The sequence below is a fragment of the Thermobia domestica genome, chromosome 11, assembly GCF_964235325.1.
Source record: "Thermobia domestica chromosome 11, izTheDome1.hap1.1, whole genome shotgun sequence".
Taxonomy (NCBI): domain Eukaryota; kingdom Metazoa; phylum Arthropoda; class Insecta; order Zygentoma; family Lepismatidae; genus Thermobia; species Thermobia domestica.
This window is the reverse complement of record NC_137464.1, coordinates 107,915,284-107,930,808: the sequence shown is the minus strand read 5'-3', so window position 1 is coordinate 107,930,808 and position 15,525 is coordinate 107,915,284. Positions and strand designations below refer to the sequence as shown.

At 35.8% G+C, this 15,525-nt stretch overlaps 1 protein-coding gene across 2 annotated transcripts in view; it reads right to left on the bottom strand.

Annotated features, from left to right (window-relative positions):
* Positions 1 to 15,525, bottom strand: part of LOC145664348 (uncharacterized) — a 506,205-nt gene that overhangs the window by 106,232 nt on the left and 384,448 nt on the right. The window contains exon 3 of one of the 2 annotated variants that reach the window (XM_081730965.1): positions 612 to 869. The exons of the other annotated variant lie outside the window; for it this stretch is intronic. Within the exon in view, the coding sequence (XP_081587091.1) occupies positions 628 to 869 (242 nt within the window). The 3' untranslated portion in view covers positions 612 to 627. The remainder of the gene's footprint in view (positions 1 to 611; positions 870 to 15,525) is intronic. 2 annotated transcript variants of the gene reach the window in all.

Here is a 15,525-nt window from a genome sequence, read left to right as displayed (position 1 = left end):
GCCGGACACAGGACAGGACCTCCAATAGCCGGACTGTCCGGCCAAAAGCAGGACATTTGGCCACCAAAAACGTCAGTGTATGAACCAGTCGATGTACGCTGAACTTGCATAGTGCATTGCAATGCTCCAGTCCATACAGCTGTAGTGCTAAATCTGGGCTGTAGGTGGGGTGATGAATCTTCTCGAAGCCGCAGTCTCTCAGTGTTACCTTGGCAACAACAGACATGTGGACTGAAACATTTGTCATGCAGCATGCAACTGATTTAATTGATTGCCACCAACGAACTGACCCAACTAGACAGTTCAAACAGATACATTATTTCCTCCATAGATGACACTACATGCCATTAATCACCAGCACGATATTTCGGTATCAGGCACGAAAATTTTGGAAATAATCTCGTAGGCAGGCACATTTTAATGGGCATCTCAAATTTGCTTCCAAAGTTTGGGCTGTATGATTCAAGTAGCGAAGAAAAATTCGTGGATATTTCTGTTGACAGAATGCGCAAATATTGTGCACTAATCATTCATATAGTATAGTAGGGATGTAAATATCACACCCTTTAGCGACGTTACGTGACCTTGTAGCAATAGGTTTCTTTGCTTACCTTGAATAGGAGTTGGCTAGGACGCAGACGTACTGGTATTCGTGTGAGCTCTGCCGTCGATAAGTCGGGGTGATTCCGGGGCCGCTGCAAGTCCAGTCGAAACGTGTGGAATCAACGGCGGTGGGTACGATGGCAGATCTATGCTTGGAGGTGTCGGCAGGTACGGCGTTGGTGGATAATAATTATAATAATAAGGTCCAGGATAATGGATTACTCTTGCAGCTTCTCGAAGTGCCATGGATCGTAATTCTGCTTGAGCTGTGAATATAATTAAGAACTGTTATTATTCAGTTTGCTATTAAAAGTTAATTTATATTAAAATAAGCAAAACATGTGACTAGTGTTAGTCTAAGCCTAAACAGATTAAACAGATTATATGTAGAGATAATAGTGACCAACACGTGCTAAGATACCAAATTTTAAGAGGCCAAATATTCTATGAGTATTTAAGTCTGTCACGTAAACATAGCGAATAAAATTATAAAATATACGTAACATATTCCAGTAATGCTGCGACGAAATGTTACTTTTCTATAGCACTGAAAGCACAAGAAGAAGTCAAACTGGGATGGGGTTGAGCCATTTCACAAATACTATGTTGACAATAATAAAAGAAACAAGGGTACAATTGGAATAAGTCGGACTACAATCACACAGTTAAAAGATTTTCTAGCAGTTAACTTTGTCGCTATATGTGTCTAACGTCGCATTTATAAAGATAAAATATTTTAGTTTAACGTCCCACGATTTTTGCTCTTTAGGCTACGGGAGACAATGATTAAAGTGAATGATGATAGAAGAATTGGTGGAATGAGTAAGTTGAAGAAAGCCGGAGTACCCCCCCCCCCCAGAAAACCCACGGACACGATATTGTCCACCATAAACTTACTTGGCCGGGAATCGAACCAGGGTACCCAGAGGTAAACGTTCAACCACTGAGCCACCTGTCCCCCACCCCGTCGCATTTTTACATTTAAAAATATTTAAGAGGGAAAAGCAATGTTGGCAGCCAAAAATGTTTTGTACTTATGATGATCAATGATAGTATTGCCCACGAGACAAGAAGTGGTGTTTCAAATCCTTGACAAGACGAAAAGTTTCTCGAGTTTCGTAGGCAAGACTAGTTCACCAGAGTCTTAGATCAAAACATTGTTTTAGTGTTACATTCATTACTCATAGTATAAATTCATAAAGTGATCGTACGAAAAAATTCAGAGCGTGATACCAACGTTTAAAGATACGCATGTCATAACACAATCATCTTTCTCTCCGTCTTTCCCTCTTGTGTTATATTTCAATAATAAATATGGTATGAATTGTATATAACACCCACTTCATGAATTTATCGTAACGTGGAAGAATTCTGATAACTTCCAGATAAAATTAAGAACAAAACTCAAGGCATACATAAATTTACAAAAGGATAACAAAAAAAAAAAAACATTATTGATAGTGCACAAAGTCAATGACATTGCACAAACTTTAAAAAGTCTGGACGCGAATAAAAGTCAAGCATTATTCCTGACTACTGGATCTCTGATCCAAACATATTTTTACCGTAGGAAGGATATGGTTCAATTAGGATTTAACGACCATTTCAGAACCAAGGCTGTATGAGGTGTGGACCACGTACCTCATCCACTTAACGTCGGATACGAACCACATGAACTCCCACCGGGAATCGAACCCGGACACGAAATACGCATACGCTTACCATATAGCCGTGAAAGAGCTTTGAGGGGCAACTGGAGTACAGGAAGAAGGAAAGTATTTTGTTGTGATGGAAAGCCCTTTGAATAAGATGGCAGGCTTTGCCTCCTTTTTCTTCAGGGAAGTACATATCTGGAGAAAGTAATCTCTCTCTGTTTTTGAGTTGATGAGCTTATTATCATGAAGTAAATTGGATCAATAGATCGTGGGAGAATTGAACATAATGGATCATAAATCTGGATATAAGTCAAATCCGTATGATTATCTGCATTCATAGTTGACCCAATATCATAATCGTTTTAATGTTCTCTTCGGATGTTATTTACCAATACAATTATAAAGGCAAAAGTACATGCTGCCTTCAGCAGTCGAGCAGAAAACTTTCTTCAAACTCGAACTCGACCAGTTTTCGTAAATGCAGCATGTTATGTAGGATCCAAAAAAATGAAATCTTTGAGTTTCACGTCCCACGGTTATGCCGGTTAGACTAAAGGAGACGGATATGTCGGATCGAGTGTGATAATCATTTGACCAGTGGATCTTTTCTTCGGATGATATCTGCCAATAGCGTTATAAAGGCAAAAAAAAAAAGTGTATGCTACCTTCAGCAGTCCAGCAGTAGGGCTTTCCTCAAATTCGACCAGTTTTCATAAATGCAGCAACATGATACGTTTGACGCATTGTGAAAATCGTTTGACCCATTGGATCTTCTCTTCGGATGATATCTACCAATACCATTATAAAGGCAAAAGTATATGCTTCCTTGAGCGGTCCAGCATTAGAGCTTTCCTCAAACTCGACCAGTTTTCATAAACATATCAACGTTAATTAAAAACATACAGAACTAAATCACAAAAAACAAAATGTGTAAATAAAAAAAAACTCTACAAGGGCCCACACATCACTCCATAGAGAATAACTACATCGAGGTTGCTATGAGTACAAATTATCATTGCTATGAGTACAAATTATCGAGGTTGCTATGAGTGTTTGCTGTATTGGTGCACTATTTTAAGCAACAACGAGTAAATGCATTTCATTATGTATCGCAAACCCTTACGTAAACAACAGTTATTCGGAGAGAAGAATCAGTATCGTGTATTAATAACACTAAACATACCTGGATAATTGGTAACATCAGACTTTCTTTAAAAAAATAATAAATAAACAAATAAAAATGAAAACAAAAACCATGTATAACTTACCAAAGAACTAATTTTTTATGTGATGACAGAACATATTACTTAGCGACAATATATTCCGTTTAAAATGAATGCATAGAGGTGTACAATGGCACCGAACTAGTTATCTGTCTACCTAGTACGCCTTGTACGCCCTGATTTGCTGTGCTTTCTTGTATTCTTAGCTGGAGTTACAAAATAATCTATTTGTGTCCTGACAAGTTTCTGCTGAATTATAATTTTTATTTTATTCTACAGCTTATAATTACTTTGGGCTTTCCTGGCCCCCTATTTGTGTATTGATGAGTGTTTTTTTATTATTATTATTTGAAGTTCTATAATAACTATTTATTATTATTTTTAATTAAACTGTTATCAATCACTTGGACTCAACTGATTATGATTTGGACATGCTATTCGAAATTATTATTGAAGTGACTGTGACAGTTTTCATGATACTGTATAAGCATAGTTGCGAAGATAAAGTCGAGATTCAATCCAACGAAATTCAGTGCAGAACAAATGAATTCCGTGCTTATATTTCTTTTTTTAAAATAAGAACTTACTTAACTAGTGTCAGCAATTGCGCTTAACTAACAGTCTCAGCTATTTTCAAACAACATGTTAGAATTCAAATACTGTAAAATTATTTATGCTAAATTTAGACATACAAATATGAAGCATGCACTTCGAGTTCTCTTATGTAAAAGGCACAGAAATTATCTGTACATTCCAGAGTTAATAAAAAACAATGCTTCAGTTTACAAACACAATTTAAATGTACCGTTCCTTGTTAATGCTCTGTAGCTAAAGGAGACGGTTGCAAGTACGTGATGATAAAAAATCTATGAAATGAGAATCAAGAAACCCCACGACATCATTTTGTCTATCGCAAACAGATATGATTTGGGATTGGACCTTCAATTTAGTAATGTTAAAGCCATGGTCTTGGGAGGTATGACACCCTTTTATACGCCACTGTGTGTTTCTAGAAGAAACAAACGTAGATGGAAATAAAATCCGTGCTAAGTACCAAAAATGGAAAAGTTTGGTTTAATGTTAAAATATGACCTATGTGCCTAACACTGCTCAGTGAAAAACGGGCTATCTAGTATTCACTGTGGAAGTAGTTCAAATAATCCCCGGAAAAGTATGCGTGCTGATATGTACCATCAGTTCTGAAGTAAAATCTGGGGTTTTTCTCAACATTTTCCTTTTGGCACTTAGCACGGATTTTTATAGTCAGTCTACAAATGATCTCATCTGTACTATTGCAATTTTAATAAGTAACTGAGCATGAAAGGCCAACGAAAACAAGAATAAAAATATAGCTAAAGTAATAATTACAAGTAAGTTTCGTTTCACAGTGTGAAACTACCGTAGACTCCCAAACTATGCGAGTTCAATGCTCAAACTTTAAGCAGTACATTCTTAACTACAGGTTGCAATATACGAATAAGATCAATAGGCGCTGAATCAATAGGCCTATCAAAATCCCATACTACCTACAGTACTTCTTCTGTTTTCGCTCTATGGAACTTCCGGAAGTGCTAATTGACGTGTATCACTTCCTGTTGGAATAAAGGAATAAAATCAGATAAGATAAGATCAGGTGAAAGATACTCTTGCGGTACTGAGACCCAGGTCCGTATCCAGGGGGTCTAGGGGGGCGCCCCATAAAATTTTCACGTTAGGCTTGCAAATGAACTATAATATGGTTGAATCGGCTCCCCCCTACATTTTTGGGCTGGCTACGGGCCTGCGTGAGACATGTCAAAAAAACTGTTTGTCTCTATTTATTTCCATTTCATACATTATGCGATCAGTATTGTAACCGAAAAATCTTAATTTTCACCATTTTTGGTTTCACCAGATAGATAAAAGAAGACAGAGCTCATTCTTGGGACACTGAATCTGTGTCAAAAACCGTTTTTTCAGAATCTCTTAATTTTTGCTCTATGAAACACAATATTAGAACAGGAGATATTAGTAAAATTTTAACCATTTCCGGTTTGCGTAGAGTATAGCGGAAATGGTTGATGGAATTCTGGTTTGAATAGAGGAACCTTTTACTATTTTTGCTCTATGGAAGTCACTATGGAAACTGAAAGTAATAATAAGTTTTAACCACTTTTCAAGTTTCAACAGAGTGTTGTAGGCAAGGGCGCCGATTTCTCTGTAAATTGGGGGGAAGGCGTTTAGATGCAGAAGGTATATAGGCCTATATGAGGATTTTAGGACATTAAGACAAATTGCATTCAAATTATGCCAAATATTGTATATTCATAAATACAATAGGGGGCCCACATGAGCTTTGGGGGAGCGCCCCCAGGATCGGCGCCCTTGGTTGTGGGTGGTGACGATACGTTCTCTTAAGACGCTAATTCAATTCCAAAAAGCCGCTTGTCGCTTTCTATTCCCGTTGTTGTTCTACGACGATAAGCATTGAAACCGGAAATGGTTAATTTAAATCGCTTCTAGTTCGAATAAAAGATTAACGGAGAAGATGGAACTAGGGTTGCCAAATTTGTAAAATCAAAAAGAAGGATACTTTGACAAAAAAAAAAAAATCACTACAAAAATTTTTTTTACCGAAACTTAAGTTTGCTTCCAGATTATATCAAACAGCAATTTAAAAAAAAATCATATAGAAATTAATATATTATTAAAGGAAACTAATACAAAATGATGACTCACTAGCAGGCAGCAATACTAATGATACTTCTTGTCCGTTTGAGCTGCTTCTATCAATGATTTGTCACTTAAGAACCTATTATACATATCTCGTTATTAAGAAATAGGACTAAAATTAGCTTATATTCTGGATCACAGTTCATAGATCCACTTGAGCGACAACCGAACTGTTCACGTACATCAATCGAGTCTGGGTTCTGGATGCCTCCCCAGTTTTTACCTTCTAGATCCATCACTGCCACTACTGTTTTCAAAATATACATTGAAGTCACCAAATACAGTACTGTAGTGACCCGCGATCAAGTATTTAATAAAGTCATTGTACTAATAAGTTATTTATCCTATCTCCATTCTGGTAATATTTTATGCATCTTAAAATTTTGTTAACCTGTTTTATTAATTAGTCTCCAAACTCGAAAAGGAGAACAAAAGTGCATCTGGCTTGGGTACAAAGCCGGACATCAATTTTTAATGTCCAAAAGCCGAACGTTTGTCAACCCTAGATGGAACTATTCTTGGGACGTTGAATCGATTCCAAGAAACCACTTCTCGATGTTTCTTACCATTCTTGCTCTGATATCTGTGACAGATCGACAAACAGACGGACAATATGATGGGAAAACAAAATACGTCTCTAATTCCACACAGTATGGATATTAAATATATGAATGAACTTCCCATATCCAAACATTGCAGATGCAGAAGCGAATAAGTTTCTTTTTCTTTTTTTTTTTTTTCACTCCCGCCCTCCTCAATCCTTCGACTGTTATGATTTCGCTCTGATATTATGTACTTTTTCCTGTAAAGTATAGGTATTTTTTTGACAGTTTTATTGTTGACTGAATGACTTCTAATTCGGATAAGATAATAAAAATAATTTTAAAAAAATGTCATTTAGTTACTCTTCCTGGGAATGCACATCACATAATGAAGCCAAATGTTTAGTTAGCTCGCGAAACTGATACGCATCGATATTTCAATAAAGACATTTGCTTAGATACTGTGGGTTATTTCTATTTTGAATTATAAAACCAAAGCCAATATAAATCAAAGAGTTTTTTTTTTTTTTTTGTACAATATTTAATATAAAAATGTATCAAACCAGTTTAAAATGTTTCATGAAAAAGTTTTAAAAAGGTATAAAATAAATGGAATGGAATCTTAAGTGTTCAGCATTTACGTAGTATACAGGCCGATGTATCAGATGATAACGCTACTGAAGTAATTGGAGAAATTCTAAACATTGGTCAAAGCGCTTTGAAGAAGCGCTATGAATTGCTGTAAATAAGACCCATCAACACTGTTACTAAATTCAAAGAATTTGGGAGTATGCTGAGATTGTAGAGATGATGGAAGCTGCGGAGGATGGATTAATTCCTTGCTTCCTGCACTAAACAAGGCGAAGTAAACAAAATACACACGATTCTTTCAACATCAAAGCCCACGCCAGAGATTGAACGAAAGCAGGGCCGTACCGTGGAAAATCAGCGCCCGGGGCGAGAGTATACGAGGGCGCACCCATACATATATTCGAAGCAATTTTTCCTATTTTTCCTTTTTTCTCCCGAATTTTTCGCCCCCTTACTTCGATGCCCGGGGCCGTCGCCCCGCTCGCTCCCGTACCACGGCACGGCCCTGAACGAAACGATCATGTGTTTGGGTAAATGCTCCTCTGTACCATCTACTAAACATATTGTAGTATTGAGCTGGTGAGACCCAGAAAGTTGAATAAATGCGCACCTGGTGCCAGCGGCGCAAATCTGTCTTTAGCATTGGGGGGACGGGGAGGACCGTTCTCATATATATTAAGCGATGCTCAACATATTTATGAAGTTGAAAACAATGCTGTGAAGGATCAGGTGTAAGACGCAGTCTTACATTAGTTTTATTAATAAAGTTTATATAGTAGTATATTTAAATGTTATTATTAATTTGCATATCAAAATGGAAATGGTTTTCTTTATTTTCAAATATTATTTATATTATTAATTAATTTAGAATCATATTTATTTTTATTTCCTAAGTATTGGTAATATTATAGTTTATATCGAGAATGTAACTATAGATATTGGATTTCGTATATAGAAAGATAGACTCTAGTGAGTTAGAGATTTTTTTTTTAAGGAAAACTTGTAGAAGACAACTAAGCTCCAAAAGGTCAGTCACCTATGCTTGATCAGCTTAGCCAACTATATTGTGAGTTGAAACTAAAAACTACTGTTTTATTTCTGTTAAGCAGCTATAAGAATACTGTATAGAACTAAAAAACCATAAAACCCTCTGAGTTGTAACACTACCTAAAAGGCGACAGAAAGTCGGATATTTGTCTATTGTCAAAATTTAACACATAGATATAAAAACAGAAGGACAATGATGTGTTAAAATCTTGGGTTGACCGCCGATTTCACAAGAATTCGAGCTGGCGTAGCGAATCTAGCAAAACAGGCTGTGAATTCGTTCCAGGTTTACCAGATGAAGCAGTTTGTAATATCAAATACTAATAATAATTAAAATATGTAGGAATTAGTGTGTTTAAGAGTCAATTATGTATTGGAAAGCTACGCGTACCCTTATTGTTTTTGTTTTACCTTTTCCGTCCTTCCGTATATCGTATCATAAAACTTTCTTTCAGCCGTGAGAAAAAAAAAAACAAGTGCTATCTGGTATTGGAGGGTGGAGTTTTGGCTTTCTGCTGGGGACAGACGGAACTGGGAATCTTTACCCTAAGAAATTGTATCAAATAAAGTTAATAGAGGATGACAACTCCATACCACATATGTATATGGTAGCAAAGATATGTATATACTTGTAAGTAAAGTAGATGTATGTTTAATTTCATTCTATAATTAATAATTTGTATAATTGTCACGCGGAAGCAGAAAACTCCGAACTATTATGGTTGTCAGTGACATTGTTAATTCTTTCCGCTAGAGGGCTCCAGTGACTAGACACACATAAGAAAAGAACATATGTCAGGTGGTGAAAATATATTAACCGGCCTATTTTAAATGCAAAATTTTAAGGTTATATCAGAAGTGGACTATAACATATTTGGTATCTAATGAAAGGCCAAAGAATGCAGATTTTAGTGCTTGATTCGAAATTACGTGACAATCTATAAGAAGTGAATTATTTGCGTATAAAGTCAATGTAAATAAAAATAAACATACTTCCTTGCAAAGTTCCGTTAGCAGGTAGATAGACAATAGAAAAGGTTATCTATATTGAAAAGCCAGTAGCTTTGAGGCGAAGCACGACTCTTGGGCGTCAAACCCCTTTTACAAAACCGAAATTCTGGAGAGGAACAGGGCAGTTAGCGGTTGGATCGGGTCTGTGAAGTTGCTGCTCGTGTGAAAATAATTATTTTCCTGAACACTATATGTTCAACGGTGTTAGTTGCAACGGAAGATAAGTGCATATATTTATTTTAAAAGTGAACTTAATTAAGTGCGATAAGTTGCACCATTGGTGTTCAAAATAAGTTAAATAAACTGTGTCAGTTTTCTAGACTATATGCATTTTTAGATCCAATCGGACAACACTGGAAACGAATACATATATCTTACGTATGCAGCAACAAACCATTAAAATATATAGATAGAGAGAGATAGAAGTGCAACTATAACCAAGTTTGAAGTGGTTACACAGTGGTGGACTCAGTTATAATCAGGTACCAAGGACTTAATCTACCTTAGGATGCTACGGAAACCGTTTTAAAAGAATACTATCAACATGAAAGAATAGACACTAAAATTGTGATTAATGCTGTAAAGTAACGGACACACCTACGTGGAAATTAAAGAAGCTGAACTGTGCAATAGATACAAATACATATTATTAACTATGAACTAGTGATAAAAAAAATCATAAGTTTTTTTTTTTTTTTAAATTATTTTAGTTCAACTGTGAGCATATCTTATATCGATATCAATTTAGTGTTGTGATTTAAGTGATTAAGTGCTGTGTTTATAATAAAAGTGTTTATTAAACTACATGGAGTTATCAACTTCCCTAACGGAATTTCGGCTGGTATGGTAAGTACCAGAATAATTTGTTTGTTTCTTGCAGGTTTGCTGGATTCCATGCTCTTTAATATCAGATGTTCGAAACTAGTAAGGTAATCACACACCTATTCTTTGATAAACCAAGGTGGCAGATAACTCATGCGTAAGTCCACATATCAAAGAAAGTCCGAAAGGGGCTACAGGACTTTAAATAAGGAACTCACACTTACAGGAATGGCATTATAGAAATTTATATATATATATATATATATATATTATTATATTTTTTTTTATCTTAGCTCTACCGACTTTTATCTAAATTTCAGTAATTTCTATTATTTTATTTGGCATATCTTTTGAGTTTCTTTAAATTTGGATGATACAACATTCCTGTAAGTAAAGGGGTAGTAAGAGAGAGATTTACATATGAGTTTCATACAGAGATTTCTCTTTTCCTCCCCTGCACTCCACATAATTTTGGCTTCCCAGCGTAAGGGCAATTACTACGCTTGTGTGCATAGTTATTTTACACATTAGTTTGGCACCTAGCGTAGTAGCAATATTATATGCTAGGATTACAGACAAAGGCGCAGTACAATCACATCATGTTGGCGTCCATGAGTGAGTGCTTAACCACGTTGATCATTTCTTTACTTAAATGTTTTAACACCCTACGTGTTTAGCAAGAAGTGTGCAGGTTACACACTGTTGTTCACATCCTAGCATATAACCGAGTGTGTGATTACTTAAAGATTAGTAAAATTCTCGTGCAATGTATTTATTTTGTCCCAAATGCTTTCCAAAACATAATTGATATAAAAGTAAAATGTGTGTAGAAATGTGTTTATATATAATACTTGAGAAGTTGTAAACTTGAAGGGGGGAGATAATTTTATAGAGATAACATTTAGATAAAATAGAGATTCCTTCCTTTTTATTAGTGAACTCATTAGATTAATTAGAATTGATGGTTTTGACTAGGCTGAAAAGCAGAAAGATGAATGAAGAACTTAGAGATTTAAAACAAGCGCAAAGTATGTCATTTACAGAAGTAGGAGATCAGGGAGATGAAATTCAAGTGAGAGACGAAAATATAGAAGTAGGCAATGAGACAGATGGGATAGGAAACACAACTAGTTCATCAGACCCAGTGTTGCAATTCTTGATGCAAATGCAGCAAGAATTAAATAACAAAATTGATAAATCTCAGCAAGAATTAAATAGTAGGATAGATAGATCTCAACAAGAGTTACAGCGTGAACTGAAAACCGAAATTAGGAAAGAGGTGCAAGAGTTGGGCTCTAAACTAGCACAAACTCACCAGGAGTTAGATAGTAAAATTAGTGCATTGTCTAGTAAGCTAGAAGATACAAATGAAGAACTGAGAAATACAAGAAGGGATTTAGAACATTCACAGAAAGAGCTTGAATCTAGGCTGAGTAGGTCACTACAAAATACAGAGCAACAACTACATAACGATATAGAGAACACCGTACAACAATTAAATGTAACAGTAAATCAAGTTTCTGAAAATTTAGACCAGACAGCTAGAAATTTAGAAGAAGTTAGAAATGATCTAGGAAATAAGATAGGATCTTTAGAAGAGCAAGGTGATAATATTATTGGTCATGTCGAAAGAAATCGGGCAGAAGTAGAGACAAAATTAAGTGACATAATTTCTGTACACGCGAATGTAACGGATGAATTAAGAAACAGTATTGAGAGTGTAGATTCGAGAATAACTGGAAAAGTAGAGGCCATAGAAGAAATGATTTCTGCCAGATTAAATATCATTGAGTCAAATCGCGTAGAAGTCTCCTCACACACTAGCATTCCACCAGAACAGGCTATGCCCTCATGTTCACGTACTATTCCTAATGAAACAATTTCGCCGAGCATAGCACCACCTGCATCCTCTGTTTCACCACTCGATCATCAGACAGCACAGTTGTCGACATTCATGAACCCTTTTATTCATCGTGATCTAAGCCTTCCAAATTATCAGGGTACAGAGGACGAACCCCAAACATATAACTTTTTGCTAGACTTAGACAATTACTTTGCATTAACAGGTGTACCTAATGAAGCACGTTTGTCATTCATTAGTAGAACGTTAAAAGGGCCAGCACTTTCGTGGTTCAAAGTCATGCGTCAGAAAATTGTTACGTATGAAGAGTTTGTGATTAAATTTAGAGAAACGTATTTAAGTCAGGAACGATTGGCTACACTAAGAGCTAATTTGTTAACAGTTCAATTCGACAATAAGGTTCATAAAAATCCTTCTGATTTTCTGTTGAACATCCTACATCAAAATTCAATATTGGATCCTCCTGTAGACGAATCTTGCTTATTGAAACTCTTACCGAGAAAACTTCCAGTATATATATTTAGGACCTTAGTGGCTTCGAAACCACAATCTCTTACAGATTTACTCGCGATTGTGAACGAAGTACAGGCAACTCATTACGACCGAGATAGATTTCCTCCTCGTAGAAATATGAATATGTTGCAAGTGTCCTCTGAGAGGGTAGACACACACCCTCGTAGGAATAATAGAAGGAATGTCCCTTACACACGAGGACAGCAACAGAGAGACAATAGAGGCAATAGTAATGAGAGCCCAAATTCAGGTCATAACGGGAGAAGGGAAGGAGGTCAATCACCCCGTAATGAGCGCTACCCTTCACCTGAAAATAGACAAAACAACAGGAGACCGCGAGGTTCGAGAAGGGGAAATAACAACAGTACACGGAATGGAAGTAGAAATCAAAACAACTACATTCCGGAGCAACAAATACAACTGCTAGAAACCTATCATAATAGCGAAGGACAAGGTTACCAAACTAACCAAAATGCACCAAGTGTGACAGGTGGTCCTCATTATAATAACTGATGCTTTCCAGCACATACAGCGGGAAAGTTGGATGTAGTACTTGTGAATAGAACATCTGATATCCAACAGACGAATAAAGCCCTGTGTGTGCTCGCAAACAATAGTTCTGACTTGGCAGACGATAATGAAACATATGTTAAAAGTATTGAGGAGAATGAAAATAAATGTGTAAAATGTGAAGAAATAAATAATACTCAAAATTTTGAAAGTAATACTAAAGACACTATTTCATTGTTATTGAAAGATGGTAGAAAGGTAGAATTAGAGAGGGAAACATTTAATGAGGCAAATGGAATTTTTGATAATCTGTTAGATACAAAAGACGACCCAGTTGTTAGAAACAATGTAGTAGTTTTACCAGAGATAAATGTAAATATTTATGCTCAATCTGTAAATGCATTGTTAGATTCTGGAGCAAGTATATCCGCAATAAATAACAACTTATTTGAAACGATACTAGGTAGCCAAACACAACCACCATTTTTAAAAGCAAATAACATAAAAGTTACTTCAGCGTTTGGTAAGAAGATAGCCACAGTCAAAGGTCAAACTCTTCTTGAGGTTATTGTACAGGGGAAAACTTATTATACAGTTGGCATCATTGTAGAAGGATTAAATAAAGATGTGATATTAGGATCCCAATTTTTCGTAGAATCTGCTGCTATTTTAGATTATTCAAGAGCGCTGTTGATATTACAAAGACCCCACTATGTTGAAGTTAACTTTAGAGATCAAGAAATATCGAGTGATGATTTAGTTCTTAGACAATTAGAGGAATCATTGCACAGTGGCATTATTAGTGAGTTAAGTGAGAAAAGTGAGATAGGAGAGAATGTAGAAAGTATACAGTTTCCTAAGGTAGGATTGGGGAATTCAAAGGCGAGGCTATTTGATAGTGACCCCACACTGCAGTTGGGTAAAAGAGTATTCCCAAGTCCCACAGAACTGAAAGAAAGAGTGTTGTCTCCCGAAGAATGGGAGAAAATCAACACAAAGGCCACTGAGAAAGATATTTATGAACATGTAAATAACTATAAAGATCTCACTGATGAACAAAGGGGTAAATTAGCGTCCGTGTTAATAAAACACATAGACATTTTTGACGAAAAGCCAGGAACAATTAAAAATTATGAACATAAGATAGAACTTACAGATCCTACACCAATAAAATCAAAAATGTATCCTTTTCCTCTTAAGTACAAAAATCAGATACAAAATGAAATTCATCGGTGGTTAGCTTTTAATATTATCAAGAAAGCACCTAGTGAGTATAATCATCCGTTGGTGGTCGTTGAGAAAACGAATGGGTCTATTCGTTTATGTTTGGATGGCCGTAAATTATCAAAAGTGATAAAAAGCGAATTAGATAAACCTCTCCCAGCACTTGAGATATTACAATCATTAAGTGATAAATCTTTCTTTACTAAGCTAGATATAGTTGAGTTTTTCTTGAATGTAAAAGTCAGAGAAGAAGACCAAACACTCCTTGGCTTTGTGTATGAAGGCCTCTCATACTGTTTTATGAAATTACCGTTTGGAACTAAGACTAGTCTAGCCTCTTGCATTAGAGCATTACATCAAATTTTGGGACAAGAAGTAAGGCCCTATTGTAATAATTACGTAGATGATACAATTATTGCTTCTACAAGCTTTGAAGAACACTTATTACATATAGATAGAGTATTAACTTTGCTAAAAGAAGGTGGTGTAACTTTACGCCTAAAGAAATGCGAGTTTGCTAAGCCGAAAATAAAAATTTTGGGTTTTGAATTATCACATGAAGGGATTGGGAAAGATCCACAGAAAATTGAACATGTAATGCAGTTTCGAGCACCACGCAACGTAAAAGAGTTGAGAAAGTTGATTGGATACTTAGGGTTCTATAGATGTTTTAGCCACCAATATTCAGAAGTACTACACCCACTCTTTAACTTGCTTAAAAAGAATACTAAATTCAAATGGACCAAAGAACATCAAGATGCTCTTGAGAAAATTAAATTGATTTTTCAAGAAGATATAGTACTCAAGAAGCCTCTTCCTAATAAAGAGATGATTTTAGAGGTAGATGCCAGTAATGTAGCTTGTTCTAGTCATCTCTATCAAATTGATGACAATAATGACAAACGAATAATAGGCATGTCATCAAAAGTGTTCAATGCAGCACAGAGAAATTATAATACAACTGAAAAAGAATTAGCGGCACTAATAGAGGGTGTTTCAAAATTCAAGCATTATTTGATAGGAAGAAAATTGAAAATAAGGTCTGATCACTTGGCTTTGAAGTTTATTTTGTATTGCAGGTTAACGAACCAACGTTTAGTTAGGTGGTCTTTATCTTTGGCAAATTTAGATTTTATTTTTGAACATGTTCGGTCCACGGATAACTTGGCAGATTTCCATTCAAGATATCCTCCTGATGGAAATTTTACTTC